The sequence below is a fragment of the Cannabis sativa genome, chromosome 2 (genome assembly GCF_029168945.1).
Source record: "Cannabis sativa cultivar Pink pepper isolate KNU-18-1 chromosome 2, ASM2916894v1, whole genome shotgun sequence".
Taxonomy (NCBI): Eukaryota; Viridiplantae; Streptophyta; class Magnoliopsida; order Rosales; family Cannabaceae; genus Cannabis; species Cannabis sativa.
In genome coordinates this window covers 2,759,192-2,780,754 of record NC_083602.1, presented here as the reverse complement: position 1 = coordinate 2,780,754, position 21,563 = coordinate 2,759,192, and the positions used below count along the sequence as shown (strand labels likewise).

General features: G+C 32.3%; 1 protein-coding gene and 2 long non-coding RNA genes across 3 annotated transcripts; 1 reads left to right on the top strand and 2 right to left on the bottom strand.

The window, feature by feature from the left end:
* Nucleotides 1-473: 473 nt before the first annotated feature.
* Nucleotides 474-3,394, bottom strand: LOC115695761 (uncharacterized). The gene is made up of 5 exons (XR_004007543.2): nt 3,239-3,394; nt 3,035-3,122; nt 1,752-1,803; nt 904-1,054; nt 474-790 (listed from the first exon to the last, which is right to left on the bottom strand). It is a non-coding gene; the product is annotated as an uncharacterized LOC115695761 (long non-coding RNA).
* A 3,846-nt stretch (nt 3,395-7,240) lies between these two features.
* Nucleotides 7,241-8,207, top strand: LOC133033897 (uncharacterized). The gene is made up of 4 exons (XM_061108970.1): nt 7,241-7,422; nt 7,524-7,625; nt 7,705-7,879; nt 7,979-8,207. The coding sequence occupies exons 1-4, from the start codon at nt 7,259-7,261 to the stop codon at nt 8,075-8,077; spliced, it is 540 nt and encodes a 179-aa protein (XP_060964953.1). The 5' UTR covers nt 7,241-7,258; the 3' UTR covers nt 8,078-8,207.
* A 2,500-nt stretch (nt 8,208-10,707) lies between these two features.
* LOC133033896 (uncharacterized) lies at nt 10,708-14,195 on the bottom strand. The gene is made up of 4 exons (XR_009685927.1): nt 13,874-14,195; nt 13,713-13,754; nt 13,238-13,285; nt 10,708-10,852 (listed from the first exon to the last, which is right to left on the bottom strand). It is a non-coding gene; the product is annotated as an uncharacterized LOC133033896 (long non-coding RNA).
* Between the last annotated feature and the right edge of the window lie 7,368 nt (nt 14,196-21,563).

The window sequence follows — 21,563 nt, the reverse complement described above, 5'->3', positions numbered from 1 at the left end:
ACCATGTGTATTTACGAGGTTTCAATAGAAGTTATACTAATTGGTATTACACTACTAGAAAATCGGGTTTTAGTGACACACATTGAGTAACTCTAAAAGTGTATAGTGACACTTCAACGCGCGTCACTAATGAGGCTGACTGGAAAGGCAGTTTATAGTGACACTCCACACGTGTCACTGAAACCTTTTCCACTCATTTTCTGCGCGTCACTATAGGCATATAGTGTCAGGTTTTGTCAGACTAAAAAGGTAACAGCCACACACATGGAGTGTCACTATATCCTATTTTTCTTTTTTTTTTTTTCCTTTTTTTATTAATATTTTTAGAGATATAGTGACACACCAAAAGTGCCACTATATTAAATATTTTTTAAAAAAATATAATAATTAATTATTTTAATTCAAATTTTATATATTATAAATAATAATTTATAATAATTATATACAAATACAATTAAATATAACAATAATAATTTTAATTGAATAAATGTAAATTTATAAATTGGACCATTATAATAATTCACATCAACAAAACTAATAAATATTACATATTAATTCATTATACCAATAAATCCATAACTATAAAATTATATAATAATTATTGGTCTATTAAAACAAAAAATAACTAACATGAGTAAGTTTGAATAACCGATAACCTCTCACTTGCACATTGGTCTATTAAAACAAAAAACAACTAACGTCGGTAAGTTTGAATAACCGATAACATATCACTTGCCCAATGCTCTTTCACTTCATCAATTTCTTCTTATGTATACTTTGCATCACTTAACTACAAAATTTAAAGATAAATAATATATTAAGTAAAGTTATCATCATATGCATTCTTAATAATAATAATAATAATAATGTATGACATATTTATATAGTTTGTATGTTATGTACCTCGGCCAAAAAGTATTTCCGGTTCGAAGCTTGAAATGCCAATGTGACCGTGTCTCTAATATCAGGTCGATTACTCAAGTGTGAGTTTTTAGTATCCATGAAACGTAACCAATAAGAGTCGGGCACCAATAATATAAACATCCAATGCTCACTATATAATCCAAAAAAAAAAAAATACAAAAGTTAAATTCAACTTAAATTCCATTGACTATACCAAATATTATAGCTTTAGTCAATCCCATTGAAAAACAAATGTTCCTTGACCTTATTTAAATTCAACTTTTTTACATTTCCACACTTAATACATGGACAAAAAGTACCATTTGGGTTAACCATATTTTTCATACAAAATCTTATGAAGAATTCGACCCCATTTCTATACTCTTCAGATAACCTATTTGTTGACATCTATTTTTTATCCATATTTTTCTTCCTACATCATCCGTATGAAATTATAAAAAAAAAAAAAAATGAAGCACATATAATTTCATTGACAATACGATCAAATCAAACAAGCAAACATTTATCAATACTAACAAATAAAATTCTAAAAAAGATTGAACAGCATTTCCCCTATAATATTAACCTAACCATATGTTATAGAAAACAAATAATTAAACTAATTCAACAAACATACAATAAGTTTTCATCCTTATACCACCGCAACACAATCAAATTTTCGCAGAACCTACTTCACTAAGACACACAAGTTAGAAACCTTCCGTTATCACCGCAACACATAATTAATATCAAAACTTACTTCACTATGGATGCATATTTAGGATATTCAAACTCTTCTAACATTAGTATAATATTAATTAACAAATAAAATTAATATGCACACGTACCTCTTCTAATTTAAAATGACCACGCTAACTTTACAACGATCCTTGCTAGTAACTAAAACACTTATAGTAACATTAAAAAAAAAAAAAAAAACTATTAAAATAAGTAGTGGAAATGACAATCATCATGATCAAGCTAATAATAAAAAAAAAATCTAGTGTTCTTTGCTTATTACTTCTCTTTCTTATGTTTGAGATTTGAAAATGTCACAATAAAGTTACTATTTACGAATAGAGTAATGATTTAAGAGAGCATAGAGTTTGAATAGGTATTAGTTTACAAACATATAATTTTTTGAATTTTGTAATTGGGATTTTTGACCCTTTTGCTTTTTCCTTTTTTTTTTTTTAAAAAAAAAAAAACAAATGCATAACCTACTAGTACTTATATTTGTCTCCCTATTCTTAACCGTATTACTTCCCAAATAAATATTTACAAATTACAAACCCACATAAATCAGATGGTAATTACATAAACGCAATGTGAGCAACACTTGATTTCTTAGAATTTTCTTCATCATTTCATTATATATAGTATCTAGCTATACATACAAATTCTACCAACTTTGAAGGCCCAAACATTCAAATTCCATTAGGGCAATAATAATTAAGAAAATATTTAATTTATCCTTTTCGCCTCTGAGATCTTCTTAACCTCATGTTCACATTTGTATTAATAATGAGTACCTTCTTCTCTTTTATGATATGAAAATTTAATAATTTTATTACTATTTTAGAATATTCTTAATGAGTACTTTCTCCTCTTTTATGATATGAAAATTAATAATATGTGTTTTTTTTTCTATAAAATTAGTTGTATTATTATTCTAAAAAAAATGTTAGTTTTCAATTATTGTTGTAAAACTAAAATTATAACCTACATTATTTGTTTCTTTTATTTTAAAAGATTTTTATCATATGCTGAAAAATGTTTTAGTCTTTTAGTGTATACCCAAATTTTGAAATTTAAATTTGTTCATTCATTTTGCTCTGTAAAATTTTTACATGAAATGAAAATTTTGAAAGATGAAAAGACTTTGATTTTTACCATTTTCTCACCTTTACAGTGCCAAAATACACTTGCTCTTGATTTCCCATATGGACTACTAGTACTATGAGCTAATAATCCATACATGTCAAAATTTTAAAAAAGGGTATACCAAATTTTAATTAATTTTTTAGTGGTTCAATTTTTTTGAGCTTGTACTCAACAAATTTCATTTTCAAATAATCTGAAATGAACAAAAAAAAAATTAAAAAAAAAATGAAAAAAAAAAATTTATTACCTGCGCCTGAGATGGAGGAGCACGGGTCTGCTGCGCCTGAGATGGAGGATCACGGTTTGGTGCGCCTGAGATGGAGGAGCACAGAGGACTGGTGCGCAGAGGGATCGAAAGGAGGCAGTTCAATGAATATGAAGAAATTAAAAAACCTAAATAATTTATAAAACAAATTAAACAAAAATTAAAGAAAAAATAAAAATAAAATACCTTACATAATACTTTCGATCAGCTAGCAGCTCCTTTGTGGGCAATTAAAAAAATATAAATATATATATAAGAGGTATAGCGCGCAGAGAGAAGAAGAAATGGCCGTTTGTGTGTATTTGGTCTGTGTGTGGTATGTGGGCACGATGAAAGCAGTATAATTACGGCTGATATATTAATTTTTTTTAAAAAAAATAAAAGGGTGTATAGTGACACGCCACGCGTGTGGCTAAAACTATTTGCCAACACATTATGCGTGTCGCTAAAGCCACATGATTAACACTTGGCTTTAGCGACACGCATAACGCGTTGGCAAATAGTTTTGGCCACACGCGTGGCGTGTCACTATAGGCCATGTTTTTTTATTTTTATAAAATTATGAATTTTGGATTTTAGTATTTAGTGACACTCCATATTTTTAGTGACACACATTTCGGGTGGTAAACACCGAATATTTAGAGTCTCATAGTGTGTGTCACTAAAACTTACTCCTAATTTTTTAGTGACCCACATTTTTATGCGTGTCACTATATAGTGTCACTAAAAACCTAATTTCTAGTAGTGTTACCATGGCGAACATTTACCTAATGATCCATATCCATTAGGAAAGCGGGGGGTAGATGATATCGAGGGTAATGAGTTCGATGATTATCCATTGGACTTGCTTAACGAAGCACAGGAGGAATTTCTTAATGATCCTGAGAAATTCGATAATTTTCTTAGTGATGCTGATAAACCTCTGTTCGATGGTTGTAAAAAACTAAGATTACCAACAATGGTAAAGTTTTACAACATAAAAGCAGAAAATGGAGTGAACGATAAATGTTTTACTCAATTTTTAGCTGCTTTTAAAGATATCTTACCATTTGCCAACTGCTTTCCGGAATCTACTTATGAAGTGAAAAAAACGTTAAATTCTATAGGATTGAAGTATGAAAAAATTCATGCATGTCCGAACGATTGCATTTTATATCGTAAGGAATATGCAGACATGAATTATTGCCCGACTTGCGGTTTATCCCGCCATAAAGTAAACAAGAGTAAGGAGAATAGGAAACTTATCCCCCAAAAAGTGATGTGGTACATGCCTTTGATTCCGCGACTGAAACGATTATATCGTAGTGCAGAACATTCTGAAAATTTGATTTGGCATGAGACCAAGAGAGTGAAAGATGGAAAACTTAGACATCCTGCAGATTCCCAAGCTTGGAAAAAAGTGAACTACATAAATCCTGAATTCAAATCTGAACCAAGACACATTCGTCTCGGTCTATCTGCGGATGGAGTAAATCCACATAGATCTCTAAGTAGTCGTCATAGTTCTTGGGTTGACAACAACGTTGGAGTAAAAACTGACGAGCTTGGTTTTACTTTGGTTGATTTAAGTAAGAGAGGAAGCAAGAATGATCAATTCATCATGGCTAGCCAAGCAGCTCAAGTTTTTTACATTTCTGATCCGGCTAATGATAAATGGTCTATTGTTTTATCGACACCAGAGAGGAGGTTCTTAGAGACTGAAGAGGATGAGGAGAATGCTGACTTATGTTACGATGACTTCATTGTTGGACAACCAATTCATGAGCAACTCATGGGAATTGATCGTAACATTGAGGAAGACGACGCTGAATACATTAGAAACGATATCAATGAGGGAATATGGGTCAATTGTGATTCAGGCAAACATAAACAAAAAAAGAAAAGAAAACGTGTCTAATTGGTAACTTGATATATAGCTTACTTTATATTGTGGTTGTGAATGGTCCTGAATACTTAACAATTTGTTTATGCTTTTAATATTTCATATACACTACTTGTTATATATGTAGCTAACTTTGAAGTTTGTTTGTTAATGGTGTAGACATGGCGAACTCAGAATCAAGATCTGATTCGGGAGCAGAAAATGAGTGTCCAACCACAATACCTACACGAGGGCCGACGCAAATGAATGAAATATCCAAACTAATGGATCAGGGCAAAAGAGTGGCCCTCGAAAATAATGATAAAGGTCAATACTGTGGAAAAAGCTACGCGAAGCTCGTATCCACTCTGGGAGTCAGATGTCGGCAGACAATAGGGTTGGCTTATAAAAATTGGAAAGAAGTCAACCAGACTCTGAAAAATAAAGTTTGGAAAGACATTCAGGTAAGCTATTATTTGTTAGAATTTTGATTTGTTTTTCTATTACTCCAAATGTTGACTCTAACCGTGTTTGTTTTCCTTCAAAATAGACGGGGTTCATTGTGCCGGACACCTTCAAACATGATTGTCTCATCCTATGGGAAGTTAATGAAAGACTTCAAGAATAGGATGACAAAAGACATCATAATGCCCGCGTTGAAAGAGAATGATGCGGGACGGCCGGCACAAGTCCCCGAAAAGCACCGGAGATCGACGCTGGCGATTGGTGCAAATTTGTTGAAAGTAGACTAACTCCCGAATTTACGGTACGCTAATTATATTAACACTAAGATAAACTCTTAAATACAAGTACATGTATCTAATGTATTTTTTTGGCATTGTAGGAATTGAGTAAGGTGCAACGTGAACGTTCCTCAAAAATTCAATCCAGACATCGAAGTGGTCGGAGTGGAATGGTGAACGTACGGGAAGCTGTGGTAAGTAATACTAAAAATTTAATGTGCTATAATGTGCTATACAATTTAATTGGTACTCATTTCATTGTTATAACGTTATGTAGAAAAAGGACCTCGAAGTTGCAGATCCTCCCCGCCACCGTGTTTGGATTAAATCTCGCACCAAGAGTAGAAAACTTGTCACTGATTACGACAAGGAAATTACCGAGAAGATAGTAAGTATATATTAATCCTTAATTGAGTTCTACTCATGAGTTAGTGTATATAATTCATATACTAATTGCTTGAATATATGCGTGCATTAGGCTCAATTAGAGGAGAAGCTTAGTCAGGGACAAATTCAGGTCCAGGGCCAAAACGATATCCTCACGCGGGCGCTCGGGACACCGCAGCATCCCGGACGTGTCGTGGCCTGCTGGGTATGCTATTACTTCAAATGTTATTTATTTAGTTACACAAATGAAATCGTTGCTAATTTGCATTTTATGATTTGTAGGTTCCTGACCAGGGCATCTCAACTGTTCGGCAGGAAGAAAAGGGAAGTGTCTGATGTTGTGGCTCGGCAAGCGAAGGAGATTGAACAATTAAAAGCCGAAGTCCAATCCCTTAAGCAACAGAGGAACGCTGCCGAACAAGAAGAAGAAGGAGAGGTGGCTGGTGAGGCGTATGTTCCACAACCATACGCTCCTCAGGATGAGGTACAACCACAAATTTATGCTGAGGAGTTCATTTCCCTCAACGACCAAGGTATCCTATACAATTTTGATGACCATGCGGCCCTTAATCAGCAAGTACATCTCTGCTCTGACAACATCGACAATATTGTGGCCCGAGGGTATTTGTACGAGCATGTGGGTAAGATCAAAGTTCACTGCCAGGATTACGATGATTCACATGCTCGGATCATGGTTTCGGAAATCCTGCAAGAGGACGCTGAAATCCCAGTCCCAATTGAAGAGTTCAGATATGTTAGGGACGTGTACCAGATGTTCCTTCCTTGGCCTAAACACTTAATTTTAACAACCGAGGTAACTTCTCAACTGAAATTAATTATTAATGATTAGTGGAGTTTGAATATCTTCAATATTCATCTGTAGTGAAGTAGGTTCTGCGAATATATGTGCTGCGGTGGGATGGATGAACAAACTACTGTTATATATGTGTTATTTGTCGTTATACAGCCATGTTCAAAATTTTTGGGGTCATTCAATTACAACCGTTCTGCTGCCGAAATTTCGATAGAATTTAGATAAAATTTGATATATTTGCAGCAGGTTGCTACGTGTGACTACATCGGCAACCAGGGAATGCTGTTTGGAATGATGTATACTCTTCTTTAATCTAATTAACCTTATATCAAATTATAGTTAAATTATTATAAGGCACTAACACTTTTTTTGGCGAGCACATATGGGAGAGCATCAACGGTATGAGAAAAATTTTCAAGTTTTACGACCCAGAGCTTCTCACAGTGCATGGGATCAGCGATGAAGAACAGAGTCAGTCTTTTGACGATGCGGCAAGACGATTGGCTAATTGGTTATCATTAATGAACAGCAACCACCAAATGTTCTTTATTCCTTGGAATATCGGGTAAACTTTATTAAATTCTTTAGTGCTAATTGTTCATTTCTATATTATGTCTTCAAATTATTTTTATACTATCTTACTTATATTCCAATATAATTTTCTAGGATGCATTGGACGCTAGTGGTGGTTGCGCCAAAGAAAATTATCCATTTAAACCCTCTAAAAGAACGCCCAATTCCCGAAGAAATAGAACAAATGATCGGAAGGTAATTATTTAATGACTTCTTATGTAACGAATTTAAATTAACTAACGAATTGAAATGCTAATATAATTTTCCCAAACAGGGCATTCATGTATATAGGGGACGCACATCAGTATCTTGGCCCGTGGCAAGGAATTTCACAAGCAAACTGTCCAAGACAACCTAAAAGCCAAGAATGCGGTTTTTATGTTTTGAAATATATCACTGACATCGTCGCACGTGCCAACCCCAACCGTTACATAGAAGATCAAAAAGCTGTAAGTTTTAATTATTGATCATAGTATATAAATTTTCTAATAACAAATATATAATATACATATACATAAACTAATATAAATTTTTAATTTTTTTAACAGTTTGGGGGTAAGAAGCAATACGATCCAAAAACAGAAATTTTACCACTACAGCGAAAGTGGATCGAACAATTGATGGCGGTGATTCACGGTGACGATTGAGGTTCAAAGGTCGAAGAATTTTTCTTCATTATGTAATTTTTATAGATTAACTTGTAATTAGATTTATTAACTTATTAATATTTTTAACTAATTTTACATGTTTGTGTAATATTTAATTATTTTTATGAAATCAAATTATGTTTTTACCCAAATTTAATTACTATTTAATTTAAAATGTAATTAATATATAATTAAATTAAATAAATATGTAATTTAAAATATAAATAAATATGTAATTTAAATTAAATAAAATAATATATAATTAAATTAAAATTAAATAAAAGAAAATAACATATAAATTAATAAATAAAATAATATATAAATTAATAAATATAAAATTAAAATAATATAATTAAATTAAAAAAAAATGAAAAAAACTGAAATCTGAGGAGTTTTGGCGTCGGTTCCTACGCCACATATGGCGTCGGTTATTGGCTAGGAACCGACGCCATATGTACCCCTATGGCGTCGGTTCCTAGCTAATAACCGACGCCATAGGGGTATATATGGCGTCGGTTCAAATAAACCCTTTAGCGTCGCCCTGATAGGCGTCGGTAGCGAATTTCGCGAAAACCGACGCCTAAAGGGCTTAAAAACCGCCTCTAAAGGGTGTTTTTGTAGTAGTGTAGGGATCAACGCCATCTTCTCTTCCGTGAACAAGTCATCTTCCCGTGCACCACGGCCTTGTGGAGAAAGCATCGGAGCTTTCCCCTTTGACGCATCACGTCTTGAGGGCGGTTGAGCGAGTGGACCCTAAACAAAACAGAACATAATATATATATCAAATTTTATCTAAATTCTACCGAAATTTCGGCAGCATAACGGTTGTAATTGAATGACCCCAAAAATTTTGAACATGGCTGTATAACGACAAATAACACATATATAACAGTAGTTTGTTCATCCATCCCACCGCAGCACATATATTCGCAGAACCTACTTCACTACGGATGAATATTGAAGATATTCAAACTCCACTAATCATTAATAATTAATTTTAGTTGAGAAGTTACCTCGGTTGTTAAAATTAAGTGTTTAGGCCAAGGAAGGAACATCTGGTACACGTCCCTAACATATATGCACTCTTCAATTGGGACTGGGATTTCAGCGTCCTCTTGCAGGATTTCCGTAACCATGATCCGAGCATGTGAATCATCGTAATCCTGGCAGTGAACTTTGATCGTACCCACATGCTCGTACAAATACCCTCGGGCCACAATATTGTCGATGTTGTCAGAGCAGAGATGTACTGTCTGATTAAGGGCCGCATGGTCCTCAAAATTGTATAGGATACCTTGGTCGTTGAGGGAAATGAACTCCTCAGCATAAATTTGTGGTTGTACCTCATCCTGAGGAGCGTATGGTTGTGGAACATACGCCTCACCAGCCACCTCTCCTTCTTCCTCTTGTTCGGCAGCGTTCCTCCGTCGCTTAAGGGATTGGACTTCGGCTTTTAATTTTTCAATCTCCTTCGCTTGCCGAGCCACAACATCGTACACTTCCCTTTTCTTCCCCGCCGAACGGTTGAGATGCCCTGGTCAGGAACCTACAAATCAGAACATGCAAATTAGCAACGATTTCATTTGTGTAACTAAATAAATAACATTTGAAGTAATAGCATACCCGGCAGCCACGACACGTCCGGGATGCTGCGGTGTCCCGAGCGCCCGCGTGAGGATATCGTTTTGGCCCCGGACCCGAATTTGTCCCTGACTAAGCTTCTCCTCTAATTGAGCCTAATGCACGCATATATTCAAGCAATTAGTATATGAATTATATACACTAACTCATGAGTAGAACTCAATTAAGGATTAATATATACTTACTATCTTCTCGGCAATTTCCTTGTCGTAATCAGTGACAAGTTTTCTACTCTTGGTGCGAGATTTAATCCAAACACGGTGGCGGGGAGGATCTGCAACTTCGAGGTCCTTTTTCTACATAACGTTATAACAATGAAATGAGTACCAATTAAATTGTATAGCACATTATAGCACATTAAATTTTAAGTATTACTTACCACACTTCCCGTACGTTCACCATTCCACTCCGACCACTTCGATGTCTGGATTGAATTTTTGAGGAACGTTCACGTTGCACCTTACTCAATTCCTACAATGCCAAAAAATACATTAGATACATGTACTTGTATTTAAGAGTTTATCTTAGTGTTAATATAATTAGCGTACCGTAAATTCGGGAGTTAGTCGACTTTCAACAAATTTGCACCAATCGGCGGCGTCGATCTCCGGGTGCTTTTCGGGGACTTGTGCCGGTCGTCCCGCATCATTCTCTTTCAACGCGGGCATTATGATGTCTTTTGTCATCCTATTCTTGAAGTCTTTCATTAACTTCCCGGCTAGGATGAGACAATCATGTTTGAAGGTGTCCGCACAATGAACCCCGTCTATTTTGAAGGAAAACAAACACGGTTAGAGTCAACATTTGGAGTAATAGAAAAACAAATCAAAATTCTAACAAATAATAGCTTACCCGAATGTCTTTCCAAACTTTATTTTTCGCAGTCCGGTTGACTTCTTTCCGGTTTTATAAGCCAACCCTATTGTCCGCCGACATCCGACTCCCAGAGTGGATACGAGCTTCGCGTAGCTTTTTCCACGTATTGACCTTTATCATTAACTTCGAGGGCCACTCTTTTGCCCTGATCCATTAGTTTGGATATTTCATTCATTTGCGTCGGCCCTCGTGTAGGTATTGTGGTTGGACACTCATTTTCTGCTCCCGAATCAGATCCTGATTCTGAGTTCGCCATGTCTACACCATTAACAAACAAACTTCAAAGTTAGCTACATATATAACAAGTAGTGTATATGAAATATTAAAAGCATAAACAAATTGTTAAGTATTCAGGACCATTCACAACCACAATATAAAGTAAGCTATATATCAAGTTACCAATTAGACACGTTTTCTTTTCTTTTTTTGTTTATGTTTGCCTGAATCACAATTGACCCATATTCCCTCATTGATATCGTTTCTAATGTATTCAGCGTCGTCTTCCTCAATGTTACGATCAATTCCCATGAGTTGCTCATGAATTGGTTGTCCAACAATGAAGTCATCGTAACATAAGTCAGCATTCTCCTCATCCTCTTCAGTCTCTAAGAACCTCCTCTCTGGTGTCGATAAAACAATTGACCATTTATCATTAGCCGGATCAGAAATGTAAAAAACTTGAGCTGCTTGGCTAGCCATGATGAATGGATCATTCTTGCTTCCTCTCTTACTTAAATCAACCAAAGTAAAACCAAGCTCGTCAGTTTTTACTCCAACGTTGTTGTCAACCCAAGAACTATGACGACTACTTAGAGATCTATGTGGATTTACTCCATCCGCGTACGTACCGAGACGAATGTGTCTTGGTTCGATTTGAATTCGGGATTTATGTAGTTCACTTTTTTCCAAGCTTGGGAATGCGGGATGTCTAAGTTTTCCATCTTTCACTCTCTTGGTCTCATGCCAAATCAAATTTTCGAATGTTGCATTACGATATAATCGTTTCGGTCGCGGAATCAAAGGCATGTACCACATCACTTTTTGGGGGATAAGTTTCCTATTCTCCTTACTCTTGTTTACTTTATGGCGGGATAAACCGCAAGTCGGGCAATAATTCATGTCTGCATATTCCTTACGATATAAAATGCAATCTTTCGGACATGCATGAATTTTTTCATACTTCAATCCTATAGAATTTAACGTTTTTTTCACTTCATAAGTAGATTCCGAAAAGCAGTTGGCAAATGGTAAGATATCTTTAAAAGCGACTAAAAATTGAGTAAAACATTTATCGCTCACTCCATTTTCTCGCTTTTATGTTTGTAAAACTTTACCATTGTTGGTAATCTTAGTTTTTTACAACCATCGAACGAGAGGTTTATCGGCATCACTAAGAAAATTATCGAATTTCTCGGGATCATTAAGAAATTCCTCCTGTGCTTCGTTAAACAAGTCCAATGGATGATCCTCGAAATTATTACCCTCGATATCATCTACCCCCGCTTTCCTAATGGATATGGATCATTAGGTAAATGTTCGCCATGGTAATACCAATTAGTATAACTTCTATTGAAACCTCGTAAATACACATGGTCCTTAATCATTGTAATATTCCCTTTAGATACATTACAACAATCTACACACGGACAATGAATACGATCGTGATTTGTAGAATTCTTTAAGGCAAACTCTAAAAATGCATCGAACCCTACTTGAAATCGCAGGGTGTCTCTCTCCTCACGCATCCATGATTTATCCATAACAAAAATCCTATCCAAAAAAATTCAGTATTTAGTAACTACTTATAGCTAGTTACTAATTACACAATGTAACTAACTAAGTTTCTCACAATTTATTCATATTAATTTATAAATTACTCAAATTCTCGTTTTAGATTAGTTCATATTATTAGGTTGTTTTGTTGATTAGAATGTTATTAAAATGTTAAATATTTTTAATAAATAAAATTGAGGGGAAAAATTTTTGGTAAAGCAATAAAGGTATTAACTAATATTTTCCCCTTTTAATTAACTTTTGCTCTTTATTTTCTTTGAAAAATAAAAATCCACATTGAACCTCTCAAATGAAAGAAAAAAAAATAAAAAAAGAAGGATTTTATATGTTTATTTTGTTAATTTATTTAGTAACTAATTATATCTAGTTACTAATTACACAATGTAACTAACTAAGTCTCTCACACAATTTATTCATATTAATCTAAAAATTACTCAAATTTTCGTTTTACATTAGTTCATGTTATTAGGTTGTTTAGTTGATTAGAATGTTGGTAAAATTAAAAAGTTTACATAAATGTGAATATTATTATTTTTTATGTGACCTAACTTCTTAAAACTATGTTATAATTAACTATATTATGAATGGTTTTAGTAAGATTTATCCTAATTCTACCGAAATTTCGGCAAAGATAACTAAGCCGTAATTGGACATTCCCAAAAATTTTTCAAGTGCCTAAAATAACAAACAAAACAGATAAACAATACAAAATTAATCCACCCATCCGACCGCAGTACATGTATTCGCAGAACCTACTTCACTACGGATGAATATTTAAGATATTCAAACTCAACTAACATGCATTGATAATTAATTATATATTAAGAAAAAGTTAGTAAAAGTATATACCTATAATTGCAAGCCCAAATACGCTACACACAAAATTATGCCGAACCCCTATAATATAAAGAAATACAACGAAATTACAAAATTAATTATTTCATAACTTATAACTAGTTATAAAAAATTGTAGCAAGTTACTTAGTTACTAAATTATACATACATATATATAATCAATTATATCTCACACTATTATCTCAAAAAAATAAAATTATATCACACACTAATTCCATTTTAAAATTTTTATTTCTAAACTAATTTTTTTTTTTTTAAAACTAATGAAATCCCTCTAATGTCATTTTATTCACAATAAATATATATTGCAAAAAATATATAAAATACAATTACAAAATTTATTTTCATAAAAAATATACACACACACACACACTATATACACACACAATATATACACACATTATATACAAATATTCAATAAAATATACAAATACATATATATACTATACATTGTGGTATAAATTATTACCTAATAACCGCAATCCGACGACCACCGTAAAAAATCCCGACACTATACACATAAAACACAATAATATTACTAATAAAATAAAAAAACTCAAATAATAATTTACAAAAACCAAAAATAAAACAATATACATAATACAATAAGAATAGAAGCAATATTTATACCTTAAACGAGGTTGAGATTGAACAATTTCTCAACAAAAATGGGTGGCCGGATTTCACACCCAAAATTTACTATTTGGGTTCGGATGACACTTTTAGAGGCTAAAAAATCAAAACTTTTTAGGTGTATGTTATTAAGTATCGAAAATGGAGGATTTTTAAAAAAAAATGGGCTGAAATGGTTGAGAAATGAGGGAGATAGGGTGGGGAGAAGGTGGTGGAGGCGAGGGTTTTGGCTGAGAAAATGGGGTCTCTGGTTTTTTATTTTCTGGGTTGCTGAGTGAAGTGGGGAGGAAGAAGGAAGGTCGAGCAAAGATATACTCTGATCGACCCTATGGCGTCAGTTCCTTCATAGGAACCGACGGCATAGGTACACGTGTCGGCCAGACCGTGTACCCTATGCGTCGGTTCTATACGAGAACCGACGCCATAGTAGTTCAGAAAAAAAAAAAATTATTTCCAACCGCCTCTAAATGGTATAATACAATTTTATACCTACGGTTTTTATCAAAAAACCGCCTCTAAATGTCAATTTCGAACATAGCGGGTATTTTCACACCCTTTAGCTTCCCTTTTTATAAATAGGGTTGAAAAAACTGCCTCTAAAGGCTAATATTGTAGTAGTGAGAGCTTGAGATCCATTTTAAGGAAGTTGTTCCGAATGGACGTACTCTATGAGTGAGTACATTCGGAATAGGTAATTCTCCGTTCCATTTAATTTTTGCTCCAAGTTTGGCAAGCTTGAATTGAGATTAGGGGGGCTTTGACCCATATTTCTTATAGTTAGATCATCATAGATATCCCGTGAATGATATATCGATAGGGTAGATGAGATAGTTAGAAGCCCAAATCATTTCCTTCCGCATGCGTAGAATGTTAGAGTAGATCCATTCCTTATAATGGAGTATTTTTGGTTCTTCCAATATGGTAATTTTTCTTAAAGTAAATAGGTAATAACACGAACGAGAAGTTATCATAATAGATGATGCTTGTATTAATAAAAAAAGCCAAAGCTTAAAACCGATGAGTAAAAGATGGAGAGACACTAAAGAAGAGAGAGAAAGACCATGAGGTAGATTTTTTGTGAACAAGGTGAATTCTAGACATTTTTTTGACTCAAAATACTTCTCGAAAATGACAACTTTTTTCATTCGAATACCAAATGAGTTGATTCAACATGATTTAGAAAGTTGGGAAAAATATATATATTTTTTACGTCTTTTTCCTTAAATGAAAAATCATGAAAAAATTTAAGTTTGATCATAAAATTTTACATTTTCTTAGAACTGGAGCCACCAATATACTCATACAAAAATTGTTATTTATTTTTCTTTTTTTGAAAATAAAATAGCAACTTCTTTAAAGATATTAGCATTCACAATACAAAAGAACTTGGAAATTAGCTCAAACATTATGCCCAAAGATGCTACGACTAGAGAGAAATCGAAAATGTCTAGCCACAACACTGCTACTAAATTTGCTGATCGCATAATAAAATATAAACTCACATTATGTAAAGAGAAAAACAAAAGTTGACAATCAAAAAGGCATTGAATAGTGAGCATATACTATATTTCTACAACCTGCAATCTTTTTGCTCTTTTCCCAACTAAGAGCCTCTTTAATCTCTCTATACATCATCAGAAAAATTATTAATTTTTCAAAGTTGTATCTTTCTCAAGTTTTTGTCATACAATTGCTATATATTATTAAATATTAACTATAGTATTAAGGAAAATAAATACTTATAGATGATCGTAATAAGTATACGATCACATGACATTTAATAATTAAAGGATTAAAAGTGGTAGCTATATAATTATATTTATATATATATGTATTATATTGTGTGTGACAGTTAATTTATATTATTTAATTAACAAAATATATAACATGATCAAGATTAAAGTATATATAACAATACAAACAATATATAATTAATAAATAATTAAGCCCTGATGATGATCAGTACGTAGCTAGCTAGGTACGTAGTCTCATCATATGCATGATGAGCTTAATTATTTATTACAATAAAGAGGAGAACTCATGATCAAGAACAAGTACATGGAAATGGAAAGACATACAAATATATGAATATGGATCAATATTAATTAATTAATTAACTAATTATCTGTTGCAACAATTTAAGTGTTGCATACACATAGACAGATATTAGTTATTAATTAATATAGCTAGGGGAGACCCTTATTTTGCCAAATAATTAAACCAGAATACGTACGTGTGTATATATATATATTTATATAGAAGAGACCCCTTAAATGTCGATGACATCCAACTTAGCAGCCTCGCCCACTGTGGAGGATTTGGCATTGAGACAGTCCTGTGCTGGGCTTAGGGTAAAAGAGTCACAGTACTTGTCATTTCCCACACAATATAATGCCTTTTGGTTCGTCTGTGCATCATGCCTAATCATGAACAAAGAGTCATCTCTGTCTCACCTAGCGCATCGTCTACCATAATAAAGTTATGGTTATTACGATCGAGCCTCGCGAATACATTTTTCTCTACGTTTTTTATGCGTACATTATTCTCGTGGCCAACAACATCCATGAGATAAAAATATGCAAGATTTTTATTCTCAGGGAGTTTATCGAATTTCAAATACGCCTTATTATTCTCAGGATTAACGTGTACGCCGAGATAACTATTATCTACAACTTGAATGATTTTCACTAATCTTTTGGCTCCCGACATTGTTTTGATTGTTTAATTTTTCAAAAGACTAAAGGGAATTATATATATATATATATTTATAATTCAATTTACTCGATGAATATTAATGAGTTCTCATGTTTACTTTCCTACCTATTTATACACTAATTATTGCACCTAGCTAATTTATTTTAATATACATATATACAAAGACTATAAAGACCTATATATAAAAATACACACCAACCAACCTTGCTATTAATACATTATTAATTCATATATAAAGACTATATATGTATCTATCTCAAGCTAGTCTTTCTTTTTATTTTTTCCAGATCACCAATGTGTGTATGCATCATTTGTTAATCATAAAGCAAATACGATTAATATTTCTAGCTTAGATATACATACCAATAAATAATTATAATATAACTACCTAAATAGCATCTTACTATTCCATTCAAATACATATATAGCTAGTCTTTTATTATTATTATTATTATTAATTTATTTATTTTATTAGTTTTACAATATTTTGCCATCAAATATCATGGCCAACACCATCAAGTTTTTTAATATATATAATAAAATTCAACCATTTTACTTTAATTGGGATGATTGTGATTATTTGTTCTATGTGCTTGAATTTGGTTAGTTTAATTTTAAATAAATTGTGTTTACTTTCTATAGATGATGTTTGAATTAAATTCTTATTAATATAAAATAAATTTATTTTAGTCATTCTTTATTACATTTTACATAAGTATACATATGGCAAAAAATTTATTCTTTTATTTATATATTATTGCTAAGTTCAGTCTTTCTTTGTTCCATAAATAAAAGAAATAAGTCTACACTTTTCCTATATATATTAAATAATTTGTGTTTATACTTTCTATGATAATGTTTTTATTAAATTCTTATTAATATAAAATAAATTTATTATAGACTTTCTTCTTTCTATAAAATAAAAAGTCTAATCTTTCTTTATATATATAAATTTATATAAATAACTTGTATTTTTTATCTGGATTAAATAACTTTGTGTTTACTTTTTGTATATCATGTTTTAATTAAATTCTTATTTGTATAAAATAAATGTAGTAGGACATGTTTCGATGAGCGGTGCTATGTAATTACAATATTTGTGATTATTTGTTTTATGGGACTTTTTTTCAGTTTTAACTAAAAAAAATAATAATATTATAGAAATACTTCTTGCCGGCCAAATGAATAAATATACAGCCCAAATAAAAAAAAATTACACAAATATCTCTTACACACATTCAACTCATGATCCATGCTTCATGGGATTGAAACTTTCGTCTGATGAAACTTTCAAGCAACCACCCAGTAACCCAACACAACCGAAAAGAAATCCAACCAGAAAGAGAACCGCTATTAATTTCGGCGACTTCACCTGAAAAGATGAGTGGAATCAATAAAAATAGGGATTGTTTTGAATTCATAAAAAAAAAAAGTGTAAAAAACTACTATGAATTTAACTAGAAATCAAATTTAATTCACATAAAACTAATGTCCTAACTTTAATTTTTCAGATCCATGAAATGCAGATCTCAAAAAATTGAACTAGAGTTCCCAAACAATCCAACTCAACTATAATCCAAAAAAAATTACATTAATATTATAGTAAAATATTTATTCTGATGTATTTTCGTGTTTTCCACAACTTACTCTACAAACTGTCACGATCATCTGGATGCCAAACTCCTTTTTGAGATTGTAGGATTTTATAAGCACTCTGAACCCTATATAAACTAGAAGTTTCCTTACTCCAAAACACTATATCTTGTAACTCGTGATTACTCAATGGAATATAAAGGATACAACTCTGATCTCTAGCATTCAACATCAAAAATAACTTCCAAATCCCAAGCATGCTCATTAACTTTCATCAAAGATGATACCTTATTACCGGCCAAGGTAGGTGAAACAGAACTAACAAAAGGATTTGAATCATCAAGAAGCCAAGGCTGCCCTGTTGGGTTTTATGCCCTAAATAAAACTCATTTCATATAATCAGATTTACTTATTAATAAAGATCAAAAATAACATTTTATGTTGCATGGTTCACATGATTAATTTCATGATTATATGTATATAATGTATGAATTCCTTTTAAGTCCAGAACATATGTGTTTGTTAAAGATTATAGTGTTGTCGGCACGGTGGAATATAATCTTTATTATATGTTCAAAAGTTTATTCCCCGATTTGTCGAACACCGGATTTAGTGACATGGTATAATCAGCGATAGGTATTCTTACACCTTGGAAAAGTGTTATGTCCTTTCCAGGACATTGGCAAAGTTTACCAGTGTCGGATGTATGGAGTATACATCGGAAGGGACCGATATTGAACTTTGATTAGATATATTAAAATTTACCGTAATATCTATTCAATTCAATATCACCTGTTGATCCTAGATCAAATGATCTTAATCCTGATATGGTTAGGTTCAATCTCAAGAGTGTTATCCGTGTTCTTTGATTTGTTAGTTAAACCTACTTTTGGGTCAGGGTGATACGTACATTTTGGGAACACGGTAATGCAATTGAGTGGGAGCGCTAACATAAATATGGAATCTATAGCTTCTATTTGGCAAATAGAAAGTAAAGGATGATTTCCTTCGAGCTTAACCAAACGAAGATAAATGGTGGAGATCTCATTTCACTTAGGTGAAATATCATTTATACAAGGGTTAAGTGTTTTAAGGATAAAATACATTGTAGGGTGTTACGGTAATTTAATCCCTTTACAGTGTAAATCATCTATATAGAGGATCATTGATCACATTAGGGTTATAACAATGGATAACTAATGACGTATCTATATCATGGAACATATAGAGCGTTCTATATGACTGAGAGTGCAATTCCAAGTTCTAAGTGTGGATTCAATGAGGAATTAATAAGTTAGGGAATTTACTTGGTAAATTCGGTTCGACTTATTGGAAGCTCGGTTATATAGACCCATGGTCCCCATACTAGTTGAGACCATACTGCTTGTAAGACTCAGTTAATTGATTTTAATTAATCAATTATAATTCTAAAAGTTAGACTATGTCTACTTTATGAATTCTCACAGGTTAAGGATGAAATTGTAAAGAAAAAGTTTTCTAGGTTTAATTATTAATTGAGAGACTTTGCATGTCTAATTAATAATTATTTTAAATGACAATATTATTTAATAATCTATTTTAGTTATTAAATAATTAGTTTTGGCATTTAAATGATTAGAATTGGAAAAATGGCATTTTTGGAGAAATAGAAATAAAATTGAGGAAACTGCAAAATCCAAGTGAGGCCCATATCACCCTATGGCCAGCCACATGGTTTGTGTTTCCCAATTATTATTTTCATTTTTTAATTGCCATGTAATTGCTAATCAAAGCCTAGCAAAAATAGGAAAGTGGTGGATCACACTAAATAAGGCGAGTTAATCAATTACACAGTAAAAGAGGAAACTGTTTATTTGGAAAGTTGTGCTCTCCCTTTTCCTATATAAAGCAACCTTGTTCTCTTCTCTTGCATGGATCATAAGCCACGAAATTAAGAGAGAAAAAGAGAGAAAAATTTCGAAATCCTTGTGAGATGAGTAGTGCCCACACACATCAAGTGGTACCTCGATCATAGTATGTAAGACTATGGAAATTGCATCAAAGAAGGAGAAAAGAAGATCCAAGTTCGGATCTTAGTGATGCTCTGCTACGAAAGGAATCAAGGGCTAGAGATCTGAACGGAAGGAGTCATAATATTCCGCTGCACCCACTGTAAGGTTTTCTAACTTTATATGTGTTTATTTTCATTGTTTTAGAATTCATATTAGGTTGTTAATCCAACATACTTGTTAGTAAATCTAGATCCTGGTAAAATAATTTCCAACAACTGGCACCAGAGCCATGGTAATGATTTACTTTCATGTAATATGAATTAAAACGATGATTGCATGTTTCTGTGTTGATTTGGATGGTTTCATGTGGTTTATGTGTTAGTTGATGAATGTTGATGTTGTACAGTTTCGTTTTCCATGAAAAATATTTTTTCAATTTTTGAAAATATTTTATTTGGATTCCTTGTGAAAAATTAAGCAATTTTGTTTTTTACGGAACTCGATTCCGATAAAAATTGAGAAAGATATGAATTTTGGAAAATCGAGATTCAAGGCTGTCGAGGGTGGTGCTCATGCGCACCAGACCCTCGGATCAGCCTCTCCATCCGCGCGCGTACCTGGGTCATTTACCCAGCAGCACGCCCGTGCGTCTCGCCTGGGAACCCTGCAGCCCGCCGAGTTTTCTCGGTAGATGGGGCTGCAATCCTCCATATCCGCGCGCGTAAGGCCCTTTTTGCAGCCTATCTGGGCTGCACTTGCAGCCCTAGTGGCAGTTTCCCAAAAAGTTGCGATTTTTGGGATTTTTTTCCCAAAAATCCAATTTTTTCATGGGATTGTTTCCCAAAATTCATTTTTCCAATTTTAAATATTTCTAAATTGAAATGTTTCCAATTTTAAATATTTTCAATTTGGAATTTTTCCAATTTTTTAAATATTTCTATTTTGGAATGTTTCCAATTTTAAATATTTCCTATTATGGTCAGATTTAAAAATTTGTTAACTTCTTTAATATTTATTTATTATTTAATTATAAGGTTAGATATTTTGATATTTAAGATATTTTAAATTAAAAGATAACTTTGTCTTTTTATTTAAAATATTATGTTAAAATTATCTTATATGACAAATTAAATAATTAATAAATTTGAAATTAACATAGATATTTTTATAGATATACTTACCATAATATTTTCAAATTCAAAATTTGTTATTTTGTTAAATATTTCATTATTTATAAATTATAAGTTTAAAAATGATATTTTTTCTATATATATCATTTTTTTTTTCTTATTGGAAATTTATAAATCATATCTTAAATATTTAAATAACATAGATATTTTGTAGAGATTTGAATATTGCTTAATTTGAGATATTTTGACATATAATTA

Excerpts from the sequence above, each read along its gene's own strand:
- LOC133033897 (XM_061108970.1), top strand. The coding sequence starts at position 7,259 with ATGAGAAAAATTTTCAAGTTTTACGACCCAGAGCTTCTCACAGTGCAT. Across the intron at positions 7,423-7,523 it reads TTTATTCCTTGGAATATCGG|GATGCATTGGACGCTAGTGG; the intron begins GTAAACTTTATT and ends ATAATTTTCTAG. Across the intron at positions 7,626-7,704 it reads ATAGAACAAATGATCGGAAG|GGCATTCATGTATATAGGGG; the intron begins GTAATTATTTAA and ends TTTCCCAAACAG.